At 38.7% G+C, this 15455-nt stretch overlaps 1 protein-coding gene across 4 annotated transcripts in view; it reads right to left on the bottom strand.

Annotated features, from left to right (window-relative positions):
- TEKT3 (tektin 3) overlaps nucleotides 1–15118 on the bottom strand; it is a 38581-nt gene extending 23463 nt beyond the window's left edge. Inside the window, exons 1-5 of one of the 4 annotated variants that reach the window (XM_054669819.2) lie at nucleotides 14930–15026; nucleotides 13836–13933; nucleotides 13438–13471; nucleotides 3766–4373; nucleotides 752–835 (exon numbers count right to left, since the gene is read on the bottom strand). In XM_054669819.2, the coding sequence (XP_054525794.1) occupies nucleotides 752–835; nucleotides 3766–4344 (663 nt within the window). In that variant the 5' untranslated portion in view covers nucleotides 4345–4373; nucleotides 13438–13471; nucleotides 13836–13933; nucleotides 14930–15026. 4 annotated transcript variants of the gene reach the window in all.
- Between the last annotated feature and the right edge of the window lie 337 nt (nucleotides 15119–15455).

The raw sequence follows: 15455 nt of genomic DNA, 5'->3' as shown, positions 1-15455 counted from the left end.
GCAGTGGCTCAAGTCTGTAATCCCAGCACTTTGGGAGGCTGAGGCAGGCAGATCATGAGGTTGGGAGTTCAAGACCAGCCTGGCCAACATGGTGAAATCCCATCTCTACTAAAAATACATAAATTAGCCAGGCATGGTGGCAGGTGCCTGTAATCCCAGCTACTTGGGAGGCTGAGGCAGGAGAATCGCTTGAACCTAGGAGGCAGAGGTTGCAGTGAGCCGAGATTGTGCCATTGCACTCCAGCCTGGGCGATAAGAGCAAGACTCTGTCTCAAAAAAAAAAAAAGTATCTAATGATATGGTAAAAATTACCCCAATATAATTTTAAATGAGAATACACTATTCAAATTTATAAATACAATGATCTGAATCTTGGAGACATATCTGAGCATCATTGTGTGAGTTAGGTGGTGCCTATCTAAGAAGGATTAATAAAAAGATGCAACGGAATGGTAGAAAAAAAAAAGCATGATTAATAAAAAGACTGAAATACTCCAAAATTAATAGTGATTTCTGTCTAATAAAGCTTCAAGTGATTTTTATGTTTATTTACTCTTGTTTGCATTTTCATATTCTCATTGAATATGTGTTATAACCAAGAAAAACATGTCTTTGCTAAATGCTATCAGCATCTGATACGATAATGCTTTACTTATAAGTCATTTTATGTAACATCCTTTTTTGCTTCTACATATTCAACACACATTTACAACTAAGCTGCCTGTGACTGATGCATTTCCCCCATATTTACCGTCAGCAGTTGTGCTTCAACTTCATCGTGAACTAGGTCGATTCCCATTCTCTTTTCTCGATGAAATAGACATTCTCGGGCTACCTACAGATACACAGATAATGGAAAGCACTAATAAAAACTGACAATCCATGACTAGCAGCTCTAATAATTTGTTTCAAAAATAAGTCAATAGATACTCCCAATACCAACTTTTCCAGCCCTTCTGTGAAAATCTAGCCTGAAACAGACTGTAACAACTAAATGAATCTCTGCTGCTAGTTAAAAGGTAAAGAGGTAGCTCTTCAAAATAGTTTGAAAATATTCCTAACTTGGAAAGTTGACAAAATGAAGCAGATGGCATTTACTTGATCCCCGCAAATTAGCATTTGAGGGCATTAGTTGGCATTACTTTCTTCAGGTGAGATAGTTCAGTAACATGAGACACAAGTCTTCAAGATATTATTTCTAAATATTTTCTACTGAGAATAGGAAGAAATGAATGATTATCTTTAAAAACATCAAAATTTTTGTGTTGTCAAAAGTCCCAGTGATTATTTTTAAAGTGTCATTTATTGTTTTCCCAATTATCAAAATAATATGCCTTTACTCACTAAAGAGAAAAAATATAGAAAAGTAGAAAATATGATTTAGCCATACTCCTATTACTACTTTGTTTGTCTTAACAAGATAGAGGTTATAATGTTCTCACAACTTTATATTATGCTTTTTAGTATTGACATTAAACAGTAGACCCAAATCATGAAATATTCTTTGAGATAAAGTATGTTAATGGCTATAATGGAAAACAGCTTAAATTTCTAACAATAAATTATGTATGAAAGAACATTATGTAGCAGTTAAAATGCTTTTCTCGAAGACTATTCCATAACATAGGACTCCCAAATAATATTAAATTTTTAAAAGCATAAAATATAATGATATGTATACTATAATCCAGATATACTATCACTGAACAAAATCTTTGAGTGAATCTCTAATTGTTCAATAGTATCACTTACCAGAAGAAGAATTAACGGGTAGAGGGGAACTCTGATTATTTTGATATGTATTACCAAACTGCTTCCCAGGAAATTTCTACCAATCCATAGCCCCACCAGTAATATATGAAAGTGCCCATTTTCTGCTCTTACGCCAGCTCTAAATGTCATGCATTTTCATTATTGCAAATTTGATAGGCCAAAGGTAGTTATTTCATTGATTTAATTTGTATTTTATCATTAAGCTTTAACATTTTTTCTTATATTTGTTGATCGCCTATATTTTCTCTTTGGAGGCTTATTTGTTCATGTGACTCAATTTAAAAAGGACCCTCTAATACTGTGTTGGCAATAAATTTTCAAACACACAAGAACATCTGGACAAAAACTGCAGAAAAAATTCAAATTAGAACCATCTTTCTGAAAGTAGTCATCACTGAAAGGGTTACTAAGAGAAGAAACTGAATCTCCACTGGAAATTAAGAAAGTAGCTATCATTTTAAGGATATTTTCAATTCTTAAAGGCAGTCAAGGGTAGGAAGAACTGTAGAATAAACCAATACTTCAGAGTAATCTGATGCTCAGGGAAGGCGTAGAAGCCCTTCTGATTCTAAACAAAAATTTATGATGAATTAATTCAAAAAGATCATTAGTGAACTATCAGCCGTTCTCAGGATTCCTGGGGATTGTGTGCCTCTGTATGTGTTTTTGTACAGCGGGGAGGGGTTGCAGTAGGAAGTGACGGTGCACAGGGTGCCCCAAGAAACTCCTCCACTCACCAGACTTTCAGCTCCTTGATTCTCTAAACTCTTCTACCACAGATGCTGTGGTAGAGAACTACAGCAAGTGCTCATCACATGGGAATAAGTCATGCAAACATGAGGAAAAATGGTGCTAGCTGTGCTCATCAAAATGTATACTTCTAAAATAATTTGTATAATTTGCACATCTTCAAACATGGAATGTCTTCTTTCAATGGAGGAGGGTGGAATGGGGTTGGAGGGCCCATCGCATAGCCTGAGGGTTAGAGGTGACCTGAGCCCATTCAGAAGCCTGGTCAGAGGCCAGTAACCAACTGAAATGCTCCCTACATTACTATGGCAACTGGCCAATCTCAGCACCATTGTTCTATTTAATCAAGCAAATTCCATGCCCTAAGATGGTCTCATTTGATGATGTCACTACGTCCTAAAAGGGAATCATAACATATATACAGGAGGCGTTTCATGATACAGACTAAAAAAATAAAGGTTTTGGTCTCGAATATTGTTTATTTTAATTTAGTGACAGCAATGATGAAGCAGCCTATTTAAGAGATAAGATGGTCATATGGTTTGGATCTGTGTCCCTGCACAAATCTCAAGTCAAATTGTAATCCACAATGCTGGGGGTGGGGCCTGGTGGGAGGTGATTGTATCGTGGGGGTAGATCCTTCATGAATGCTTTAGCACCATCCCCTCGGCGCTGTTCTCAGGATAGTGAATGAGTTCTCTGGAGATCTGGTTGTTTAAAAGTGTGTGGCACCTTCCCCCCTTCTCTCTTGCCCCTGGACCCTTCATTTAAGATACCTGCTCCTCCTTTGCCTTCTGCCATGATTGGAAGCTTCCTGAGGGCTCCCCAGAAGCAGAAGCCATTATGCTTCCTGTACAGCCTGTAGAACCAGGCGCCAATTAAACCTCTTTTCTTTATAAATTACTGAGTCTCAGGTATTTCTTTATAGCAATGTGAGAATGGCGGAATACAGATGGCATGTTCACCTTAAAACATTGTGTGTCCTAATGGTGTCTCTTTAATTAGTCTTCTTTGCTCTGCATTCAGAATTACCTCTTAAAGTGGTTGTTCTTAAAGTGTATAATGCATTAAAAAAAAAATAGGCAGTGGTTTTGCCATTGCTGAAAACAGTCACAGATATATTGATAGGGGGTTGGCTTCAACAGATGAAGTAAAACATAAGTCAATATATAAATAACCACAGTAACTCAACCAGTGGGTAATAATCATAAAAATTCAGTGTGTTCTATCATAAGGTCTTACCTGAAGAGGGGCTTCAGTCTCCATCAAAGCCCGCTCCAGTCTTTTCTTCACATCAGTAAGTGCATTTGTCTCTCCAATCATTTCATCCAACTCATGAATGATTTCAGATTTCCAAAACCCTATGTCATTGACACGTTCTCCCAGATTTTGGGTTGTGTCTGCGTGAGTTTTTCTTGTTTGTTGATATTTGTCTTGAATCAGGCGAGATGTATCCACTCTTAGTTTCTCCGAATTATGTCGGGAAGTATTGGACTCTTGATAGTTGGTTAAATTGGACCTGTACCAGTCATCCGGTGTGTATCTTGTGAAGAAAGTGGTTCTGTTGGAAACAAAGGGAAGCATGGTATTCTCGGACACCCTCTGTGATCTGGTGCAGTACGGGGCCACGCTTGGGGAATTGGAGGCGACTTTGTAGTATGTGCTGGGTCTCCAAGGAAGGCTCAGGCTATGGGTCAAATTGGAGTGGGGAAAGCGGTCCCTGTAGCTTGAGGCCATGGTACTGATGGCTGGTAGAAAGTTGGTTGGTGTTGGTCTAGGGTGGGCGTAAGTTGCCGTTAAAGTACAACCTCCACGTTCCATGATGCCAAAACACTATTTGTAAATCTCTCCTGTTAAAAAATAAAAAGTAAAATAAGACAGTCACATAAAATAATCTCTGGTGAAACATACAGATAAAAGGCCACATCTGACTTAGTATCAGTTGCAGAGGCCCTGAACACATTAGATGCTTGTTCTCATTTGTTATCCACATTCACCATTGATAATATATTCCAACAAAGTTTTTTTTTAATCTCTATGTCTCTAGAATGTATAAAGATCACATTTTTATTGGCCATTTGAACTTTTGAATTTTTGTGAAAATTATGAGAGTAATATTGTCTTGTTGCAACAAATTCAAATTAGGAGCCTAAACTATGTATGCATCTTAACGGATAGGGATTCAAAATAGATTTCTCACTTGAAGTCAGGAGTTCGAGACCAGCCTAGCCAACAAGACGAAATGTCGTCTCTGTTAAAAATACAAAAATTAGCCAGCCATTGCGGCAGGCACCTGTAATCCCATCTACTCAGGAGGCTGAGGCAGGAGAATCGCTTGAACCTGGTGGCGGGGGTGGGGGGCAGATAGATTGCAATGAGCTGAGATCGCACCACTGCACTCCAGCCTGGGCTACAGAGAGACTCCGTCTAAAAAATAAATAAATAAACAGATTTCCGTCTCAAACCATGATAGACTAATAAAAACTAGACTTAGCCTCTTATATCTAAAAATCTAGACAAGAAACTACTGATTTCAGACATTGGACAATGGACAGCACAGGACTCTGAGCCATGAGAAAAGAGAAACAAGGTGAGCCCACCTATTTATTAGCTATGTGACACTGGGTAAATTACTTAACCTCTCTGTGCCTCGGTTGCTTCACTTAGAAATAATAGGGAATAATAATAGCACTTCCTTCTTTGGACTGTTGTGAGCAGTGGTAGCAGCAGGGAATTGCTTGGCAACTCCCCGCCCCTGCCCCCACAAGTCATCCTAAATAAACACTCCATCTGGATAACAATGGTGTGGTTGATATGCAAACGCAGCTCGAGGCAAGTACCTGGATCTCCTTTCCTGGCAACCTACAACCTGTAAGCACCTCGAATGTATAACAGAAATCCTAGGGAAGCCATGGGGTTATGAGGGCTAAGACAATGCTACGTATTTAGAAGGCTTAGCAGAGTGACGGACACATAGAAAGTGTGCAATAGATCTTAACTTTTTAAATTGCTACCTCAGAGAAGTAGATAAAGTAAAAGAAAAATATCCTTCCTCCCCGCAAAGGTGAACTCCTCAGAAGTAGCCACTAAATAGTTCATTAATAGTTGTATCTTTCCAGATTTTTCCTATTCATATACCAACATGTGTATTATTTATATTTTATATACCTCTACCTATATACCATCTATACCTATATACAAAGCTTTTTAATACAAAAACTGAATTATCCTAATCATTGTATATATCATTGTAGATCTTTTTTTTTTTTTTAACTTAAGTATATTTTCTGGGCCACTCCCCCTGTTAGAACATACAGATCTACTTCATTCTTTTTACCAGTTCCATTGTCTGAAACTTTTGGTCGTTATTATTCCAGAAAGCCAAGGATGCCACAGACCATTATGTATCTTTTAGCATTTAAATGTCATTCTGTTTTGGGGTTAATGTCTATGGACTTTTTTACTAAAAAGCAAAACTACAATCAGATCCAATTCTATGCACTGCTCAGAAAAATAAAAATTCTTTAGTGACTACTTAAATAGCTATGTCTTGAGGACTTTGGTACCCAAGTACAAAATAATCTATCTGTAGAATTGCGTTCAAGTCAAAATCCACACAGATCACATGATAAAATAGCTACCCGTGGCCCTGTGCTTATAGAACCCTAGTTCTTTTTCTGCTAAATTCTTCCTTCCTACGGCCCCCAAACGTGTTATACTGGCCAAACTTACAGACTGATGGTGAAAACAAAAGCCTTAGTTACCATTTGCAGTTCTTTGCTTCAATTTGAAACTTAAACATTACTTTTTGAAAAAGGAAATTTAAAGCACTGAGGCATTAGGGTCCTTAAAGTTGTCTTTAGTTCCAACCCCTTCCCTATGTCAGATCAATAAATAATCTGGTTTATTTCTAGCAAGAAACTTCAAGTGGTGATGGACCACTCCTACTTGGCTTTGGTTTATTTTATTTTATTTTTATTTTTTAGACAGAGTCTCACTCTGTCGCCCAGGCTCCAGTGCAGTGGCATGATCTCGGCTCACTGCAAGCTCCGCCTCCCAGGTTCACACCATTCTCCTGCCTCAGCCTCCCGAGTAGCTGGGACTACAGGCGCCCGCCATCATGCCTGGCTAATTTTTTGTATTTTTAGTAGAGTCGGGGTTTCACCATGCTAGCCAGGATGGTCTCGATCTCCTGACCTTGTGATCCACCCACCTCGGCCTCTCAAAGTGCTGGGATTACAGGTGTGAGCCACCACGCCCAGCTGGTTTATTTTATTTTCAGAGACAGAATCTTGCTCTGTTGCGCAGGCTGGAATGCAGTGGCATGATCACTGCTCACTGCAGCCTTGAACTCCTAGGCTCAAGCAATCCTCCCAAGTAGCTGGAGCTACAAACACACACCACCATGCCTGGCTACTTTTATTTATTTATTTCAGTAGAGATGAGCAGGTTTCACTATGTTGCCCAGGCTGGTCTCAAACTCCTGGCCACAAGTGATCCCCCACCTCAACTTCCCGAAGTGCTGGGATTACATGCATGAGCCATCATGCCCTGCCTGCTTAATTCTTGACAATAAGAGATCCAGAAACCAATAACTCACTTCATCCTTCAACCATGGAATTTCACGTGTAGAATGCCACGTGAGTTTTCCCAGCATTTGTTATAATGGCATCTTGAGACGTCTCAACCCATGTTTGAAATGTGAGTCATCTGCTCCGGGGGTGATATCTGAAGATGCAGAGGTTTACACACCAGATGAGATATGTGGACTGAGAAAAACAAATATAGTTTACAAAAGCACCTGGTGATGTGTTTTTTAATTAGAGGTGAGATTTGTCTTAGAATCTGGAATCTAAAGCATAAAGCATAGTGGTTTACAGATCACAGAAGTAGAACTCCTCATGTACGGCAGTCAGTTTCATATGGAGAGAATATTTTACAGCCACACCTGAAGTTCTAGCTCCACCAGCCATCTTGTAAGTCATTCAGGAAGACTGAATAAAAGACATCACGTGGGGATGGTTTCACCAAAATATTCCACTGTCATGCATTTTGGGCCATTAATGGTCAAGAAAACCAAGACTGTCATGAACTAAGAAATACTTAAAAACTGAAAACTGATTTCTACCTCCAACCATGACAAAATAATAAAAACCAGACTTCGCCTCTTATATCTAAAAATCTAGACAAAATATATGAAACAACTGCATTCAGACCTCAGACAACAGGCATCATAGGACTCTGATCCTTGAGAGAAGGGAAACAAATAAGGTGAGCGCTCTGATTGTCAAGGCATTGTGCCTAAAGGCAATTTTCAGACAATGAGAAAAAACATGAAAACTGAACAGAACCTGGCAGCTTTTGTGAGTTGAGAAAGTGGTCAGAATTCAGGGAGGCTGAGAAAGCTAGAAATTGTAGAGCAGGTTTCTGGAATAAAGTGAGCTATGCAGAAATAGAGATCCAGAAATCTACAAAGGGATCTTTGTGAGTCTTTGCTGAGAATAGGCTGCACATGCATCAAGGAACACTCCACAAACCTTGGCAAACAGTGATGGCAGAGCTGTTAGCTGAACAATTGCTAGAACTCACAGAGGGTGGAGATACATTATGAACACAGACTAACTAGATTGGAGGGTCATTGACAATCACCTGGAGCATTCAAGGGAGACACTAGAGAGGCCACACGTTAGAGGTAGGGCTGAACTATGCCTGGAGTGAAGGTAATGAAGACTCACTCTAGCAAAGCTTGAAAACAGGTCTGAAAGATATCAAGCTAATCCACAAGTAACTTAACTACCTGACATCAAGACACTCAAATATGTAACATCACAATGTCCAGCATCCAGTCAAAAATGACCAGACATAATAAGGAGCTCAAAAATGTAACCCCTAAAGAAAAATCAGTCAATGGAAGGAGGCCTAGAAATGGCAGAGATGATGGAACTAGTAAACTACATACAAGTATTTGATACAAGGACATTGAGAAGACAGAAATGGAAGACTAGAGAAGAACCAAATAAATTTCAGGAATAAAACATACAATATATACTTGCACAACTTCACTACATGAGATTAACAGCACATTAGAAATTAGTGAGCTCAGACATTTTTTTTAACTAAAAAAGAAAATTAAAAGCACCTTGGTAACCTATGGTGCAATAGCAAAGGTTCTAATATTAAGGTTTTGCAGTGCCATAAAAAAAAGTAGAGCGACAAAATTATTTGAGGAAATAATGGCTGAATATTTTCCAAGTTTGCTGAAAACTATAAATACCTAGGTCAAGAAGCTCCACAAACTCCAAGAATACACACACACACACACACACACACACACACGTGCACACACACAACCCCCTGCTGCCACCACCACTCCAAGGCTCATAATCAAAATGCTGAAAACCAGTGATAGAGAGAAAATTTGAAAATCAGAGAGGAAGGACATATTTGGAAAAAAAGAACGAAGATAAGAATTAGTGCTGAATTATTGTCAGAAACTACCCAAACCAGAAGACAAACAACATTTTAAAAGGGCTGGAAGAAAGTGTAAGCCTCAAATTCTATATCTAGTGAAAATATCCTTCAAAAAATGAAGGTGAAATAAAATCTTTTCATAAAAACAAAATCCAAAAGAATTCATCAGCAGCAGGCCTGCAATAAGAGAATCGTTAAAGGAAATTCTTCAGGCAAAAGGAAATTATACCAGATGGAAACTTGGATCCACACAAAGAAATAAAAATGTCAGAAATGGTAAGCATGTGTGCTAATAAGAAAAAAAAAATCTTTCTAACTTTCAAATTTCTTTAAAAGATCATTAAACTAAAAATAAAAAATTGTGGCATTAATAAAATAGAAGTAAATTATACGGTAGCCACAGCACAAATGATAGGAGGGCTTAGATGGCCATATTAGATTATAAGGGTCTTATAACTGAAGTGAAAGAATGTCATTTAAACATATACTGTGATAAGTTAAAAATATGTATTGCAAACTTTAGAGTAGCCAGTTCTCAAAATGTAAACTAAGGACCCATGGGTATGCCTAAGACCTCTTTGGAGGTGAAATGGTCAAAATTGTTTTCATAGTAAATACTCAGATGCTATTTGCCTTTCTCACAAATTTACGATGGAGCTTTTCAGAGGTGACATGATACATACTATCACAACAGGCTGAATGAGGATGAGAGCCCAGCTATTAAGCTAAAAAATTACTTTGCCAAAAATATAAAACAATACTAAATACTTCTTACTAAATTATTTTTTGTTTCAGAAAAAAACAATAATAAAAATAAATGTTTTAATAAAAACATGTTAATGTATAATGGATTATTATGGTTATTTTAAAATAATTTATAGTTTTTAATTTCTAGTATAATAAATACAATAGATATAATTCACATAAGTAAAAGCTCTTTGAGGTCCTCAATATTTTTAAGAATGTAAAGGTGTCCTGAGATAAAAATGTTTTTGAACCACTGAGCTGGAGCAATATCTAAGACTAAAAAACAAGAGTTTTGACCAATAATGAAGGGAAAAAATGGAAGACAAAAAAGACTCATAATTATTCCAAGAGAAAAGAGAACCAAAAATAAGACAAAGAAAAAACAGGAAAATGATACAAATCCAACTATGCTGATAATTAAACAATCCAATTAAAAGGCACAGATTATTAGAAATCGTTTTTAAATAGCAATATTGAACTATAAGCTGTCCAGGAAAAATCTCACTTTAAATATAAAACACAAATAAGTTAAAAATAAAAATATGGGCTGGGCACGGTGGCTCACGCCTGTAATCCCAGCACTTTGGGAGGCTGAGGCTGGTGGATCACAAGGTCAGAAGTTCAAGACCAGCCTGGCCAAGATGGTGAAACCCCAACTCTACTAAAAATACAAAAATTAGCTGGGCATGGTGGAAGTTGCCTGTAATCCCAGCTACTCAGGAGGCTGAGGCAGAGAATTGCTTGAACCTGGGAGGCGGAGGTTGCAGTGAGCCGAGATCATGCCACTGCACTCCAGCCTGGGCGACAGAGTGAGACTCCATCTCAAGAGAAAAGAAAAAAGGAATAAATAAAAGTATGAGAAAAGATAGACTGTTTAAACCCTAATCAAAAGAATACAGAAGTGGCTATATTAATATCAAATCAAGTAGACTGCTAAACAGGAAATATTATCGGAGATAAAGAGAAAAATAAGGATAAAGGGATCAGTCAAGGCGATATAGCAATATTAAATGTTTATGTAATCATTTACCTAACTTTCAACACCTAAAGCAAAAATTGACAGAACTAAAATGAGAAATAGACAAATCCACATTATATTTCAATATTTCAACATTTGTCTGTTAGTAAATCATAGAGCAAGTAAACAAAATATTGGTTAATACATAGAATATTTGAACAACGTTACAACTAACTGGACCTAATTTGCATCTTTAGAACACCCTACTCAAAATAGCAGATACGCACTATCCCCAACTACACAGAAAACATTCACCAATGTAGACCGTATCATGAGTCATAAACAAGTCTCAATAAACTTAAAATATAAAAATTATACAAAGTATGTTAACTGACCATATCAGAATTAAGTTAGAAAACAATAATAGAAAGATATTTGGAAAATCCCCAAATAGTAGCAAATGAAACAACACCTTACTCCATACCTCATGAATCAATAATTACACGGGAAATTAGAAAATATTCTTAACTGAATGAAAATGAAAACAGCATAACAAAATTTGTGAGATGCAACTAAAATAGTTATTAGAGGTAAATTTATAGCTTTAAGTGCTTACATTAGTAAATAAGAATGAGGTAAAATCAGTGATCTGTGCTTTCATCTTAAAAGGTAGGAAAAAAAAAAGTAAACCCAAAGTAGAAGGAAGAAAATAAAGGAGAAAAAAATCAATGAAATAGAAAATAAACAAATAGAAAAGAAAAACAATGAAACTCTATCAATAAAATTGATAAACCACTTGATAGGCTTATCAAAATTAAAAAGAGAAGACGAATTACTAATATCAGGAATGGGAGAGGTAATATTCCTACAGATCCTGCAAACATTATATAAAGTGAATAAAGCAATATTACTAACAACTTTATGGCAAGAAATTTGACAACATAGATGAAATGGACAAAATTTTTGAAAGATACAAATAACCAAAACTGATTAAAGAAGAGTTAGAAAACCTGAGTAGCCTTGTAGTATTTTTTAAAAATTGAATCTACAGTTTAAAAACTTTCCTCAAAGAAAACTTCAAGCTCCAATGGGTTCACTGGTGAATTCTACCAAACTTTTAAGGAAGAAATACCTCAGTTTTTAAAAGTCTATGGCTTACTTTGGTGGTGCGCATCTTTCACAATGATTAACTTACTCTCTAAATTCTGAGTCAATTCTTTTTTTTTTTTTTGAGACGGAGTCTCGCTCTGTCCCCCAGGATGGAGTGCAGTGGCGCCATGTTGGCTCACTGCAAGCTCCGCCTCCCGGGTTCACGCCATTCTCCTGCCTCAGCCTCCCGCGTAGCTGGGACTACAGCTGCCTGCCACCACACCTGGCTAATTTTTTTTTTTTATTATTTTTTTTATTTAGTAGAGACGCGGTTTCACCATGTTAGCTAGGATGGTCTCGATCTCCTGACCTCGTGATCTGCCAGCCTCGGCCTCCCAAAGTGTTGGGATTACAGGTGTGAGCCACCGTGCCCAGCCAGTCAATTCTTAAGAGAGCATGTGCAGCACATACTAAGATCATTAACTGATGCTATAAATATCTCATATTTGCAAAGAAACAGCAAATTCTTTGGGAAAATGACTGAAAATAGCTATGGAAAAATCCCCTAAATTAGGCAACTGCTTATTATACATTTAATCATGATGTTTTGGTTTGAATGTTCCCCTCTAAAACTCAAGTTGAAATTTAATTACCATTGTGCAGTATTAAGAGGTGAGACTTTTAAGAGGTGATTATGTTATAAGGGGTCTGACCTCATGAATGGAATAATGCCATTATTGTGGGAGTGGATTAGTTATCACAGAAGTGGGCTCCTGATAAAATAATAAATTCACCCCCGTTGTCTCTGTCTCTTTCATTCACTTGTCCTTCTGCCATATTATGATGTAGCAAGAAGACCCCCATCAGATGTAGCCCCTGGATCCTGGACTTCCTAGCCTCCAGAACTGTGAGCCCAATAAATCTCTGCCTTTATAAATCACCCAGTCTCTGGTATTCTGTTATAGCAGCAGAAAACTAAGACATGCGCCCAAACAGAATTTTAAGAAATGAGACATGGGCTACAAAGTCAAATACAATGTTTGACTAGGTGCACTTAATTTACGGTCAACAGTTATTTACATACTGAAAAAAATGCTACAATAGTCTTCCATAAATATTAACATACTAAATATAGAATCAATCACACAGAGATTTTAAGAACCGGAAAGCTCCATTTGCAATCCAAAAGTTGGCTTCATATTGGGTAAACATTTTATTAGCATATTTAAGCAAGGCTGGAAGATCATAAATATTTTAAAGTACAAAAATCTACAGACCATTTTCTGCAGAAGACACAAGTTTACATGACTTGCCCCACACCCTGCCTTAGATCAGAGGCAAGCATAGCCTTGAAGGGCTCACATACAAACCCCTTTAGTTCCTTTGTAGCCACTTAATTACAGTTCTAAATTGGAGCGGAAATAAAACAGTGCTGCCAATACACTAACAAATACCAGAAGTAGAAGAAATCATATCAGACATCAATGTTTAATTTCTCTTTATGCATATATTACATAAGAATACAGGAAAACTTCATCTCTTCAAAAAAAAAAGTTTGGTCAAGGAACTCTATTCATCGATGGTATATAAATTATTACACATTGGAGAGCTACATGGTAGTATCCAGTAAAGTTGAAATGGCAAATTACCTGTGACTCAGCAATTCAATTTCTTGGTATGTACCTAGAGAAATTCAAATATGTTTACAATTAGAATGTACAAGAATTCCTTTCTAATATTTTTGAAGGGAGCAAACTAAAAGTCCATCAACAGGAGAATGCATACATAATATGTGGTAAATTCATGCAAGAATCACCACACAACAGTTCAAATGAATGACCTGCAACACGTACAGCATAACCATTCTATCAACTTAAAAAGTAGCAGTAGGCCAGGCGCGGTGGCTCATGCCTGTAATCCCAGCACTTTGGGAGGATCACGAATGAGGTCAGGAGTTCGAGACCAGCTTGGCCAACTTGGTGAAACGTCGTCTCTACTAAAAATACCAAAAAAAAAAAAAAAATTGGCCAGTTGTGGTGGCAGGCACCTGTAATCCCAGCTACTCAGGGGGCTGAGGCAGGAGAATCTCTTGAATCTGGGAGGCGGAGGTTCCAGTGAGCTGAGATCATGCCATTGCACTCCAGCCTGGGCGACAAGAGCGAGACTCCGTCTCAAAAAAAAAGTATACATTGGTTTGGGATAAACATATGAGTAGTAAAAGTATAAAAATATGCAGAATATAAGTAAATGCTAAATTCTGTTGGTAAATAGGGATAGGGAAGGAGAGAGGGGAATGGGATTTCCAAGGGTTACATAACAGACCTTAATTGTGCCTGTAATCGATTTTTTGTTGGTTTAAGTTTGGACTGGGTACATGGATTCACCCCTGGGTTCACTCTACTTATTGTGTGAAGTATTTTATTTTAAAGAAGAAAAAAGTAGAATATTTTGTCAGTTACCTCAAAACATTTTCGCCTGTTAGTAAAACTGTATATTTTTTCACAATAATCAAACAAATAATTTTACCCATTTCCAGGATGTTTATTTCTCTACAATACTATATACATCCAGGAGAAAACATAAAGGGGTTTGGTCTAAACTGCCCAAACACAAGCGAAAGCTTTGCAGCCAAGCTAAACAGAAACGGCTTTGGGCGGTGAGAGAACAGCTTTGATCTGAATTTAAGGAGCTCTGTCTACAAGACCAGGTGATTGAACTCTCCTCCCCGTGGCTGCAGATCTGAAGGCTCGGCTATTGAAGCAGAGGGGACGAGGAACAGCGTGCGGGGCGGCCAGCACCGCAGTGGAAAGGCACAGCGCTGCTAACGGGTAATTATTAGAATTAAGAAATTAAACGAATTAGCACAGTGTCGGGGGTTCGGATGCCCCTTCCCTGGGCATCCCTTGAAAACCCTTGAAAAGCATCAGAAAGGTAAATTACGAGGAAACCAACGTCTGGGTGGGAGGTGCCTGTGGATTTGTACGGTTTTTATTTGGAAGGAAAAGTGAAGATCGCGGGGAGGAATTGCAGGGTGTCCGCGACCTCCCGCGATCCTGAGGCGAGAAGTTGGAGTCCTGGTTGGCGAAGGGGGATCCTTTGGGGTAGTCCTAGAGGCAGGCTAGAGTCAGCGAGACCACTCACCTGTCGGCGGATGCCCGGCGAGGGGCGGGAAGGGGCTGTGGGAGGAAGGGGTCGCAGCCTACCACCTGCAGCCCTCGACTGGGGCCCAGACCAGTCTGGCCCTGGCCCCGCCTTTCCTATCTGTGACGATAGCAGCGCCTGAGGGCCACTAAGCGGCCGCCCCGGCCGGCTCGCCGGAGCTGATTGGCCAGTTATAGGAGAGGCGGGAGCTGTTAGGCCAGGAGGGAAACCCGTCGGGCGGCAGTTACTATGGACGCGCTCACGCTTAGTAACCGAGGCTCCCCGCCCTCCGGGAGACCTGCTTGGTTTGGGAGTTGAAAGGGGTGAAGAGTAGCCCAAGTGAGAGGCCTCGGTGATTTCCCGACCTCTCCTGTGAAGCCTGATTCGGAACTCTTCCAGCTGCGAAGAACTTGGCCGATTCTAAGGCACATCAGGGCTGCCTGGAACCTTAACACCTGCCTAGGTGTTGTCAAGCCCCCACCTTTCCTGACAAGCCTCTCTTCTCTCCAGCAGAGCTTCTCCTGTG

This window comes from Pan troglodytes, chromosome 19 (assembly GCF_028858775.2).
Source record: "Pan troglodytes isolate AG18354 chromosome 19, NHGRI_mPanTro3-v2.0_pri, whole genome shotgun sequence".
Taxonomy (NCBI): Eukaryota; Metazoa; Chordata; class Mammalia; order Primates; family Hominidae; genus Pan; species Pan troglodytes.
This window is presented reverse-complemented; position numbering and strand designations above follow the sequence as displayed.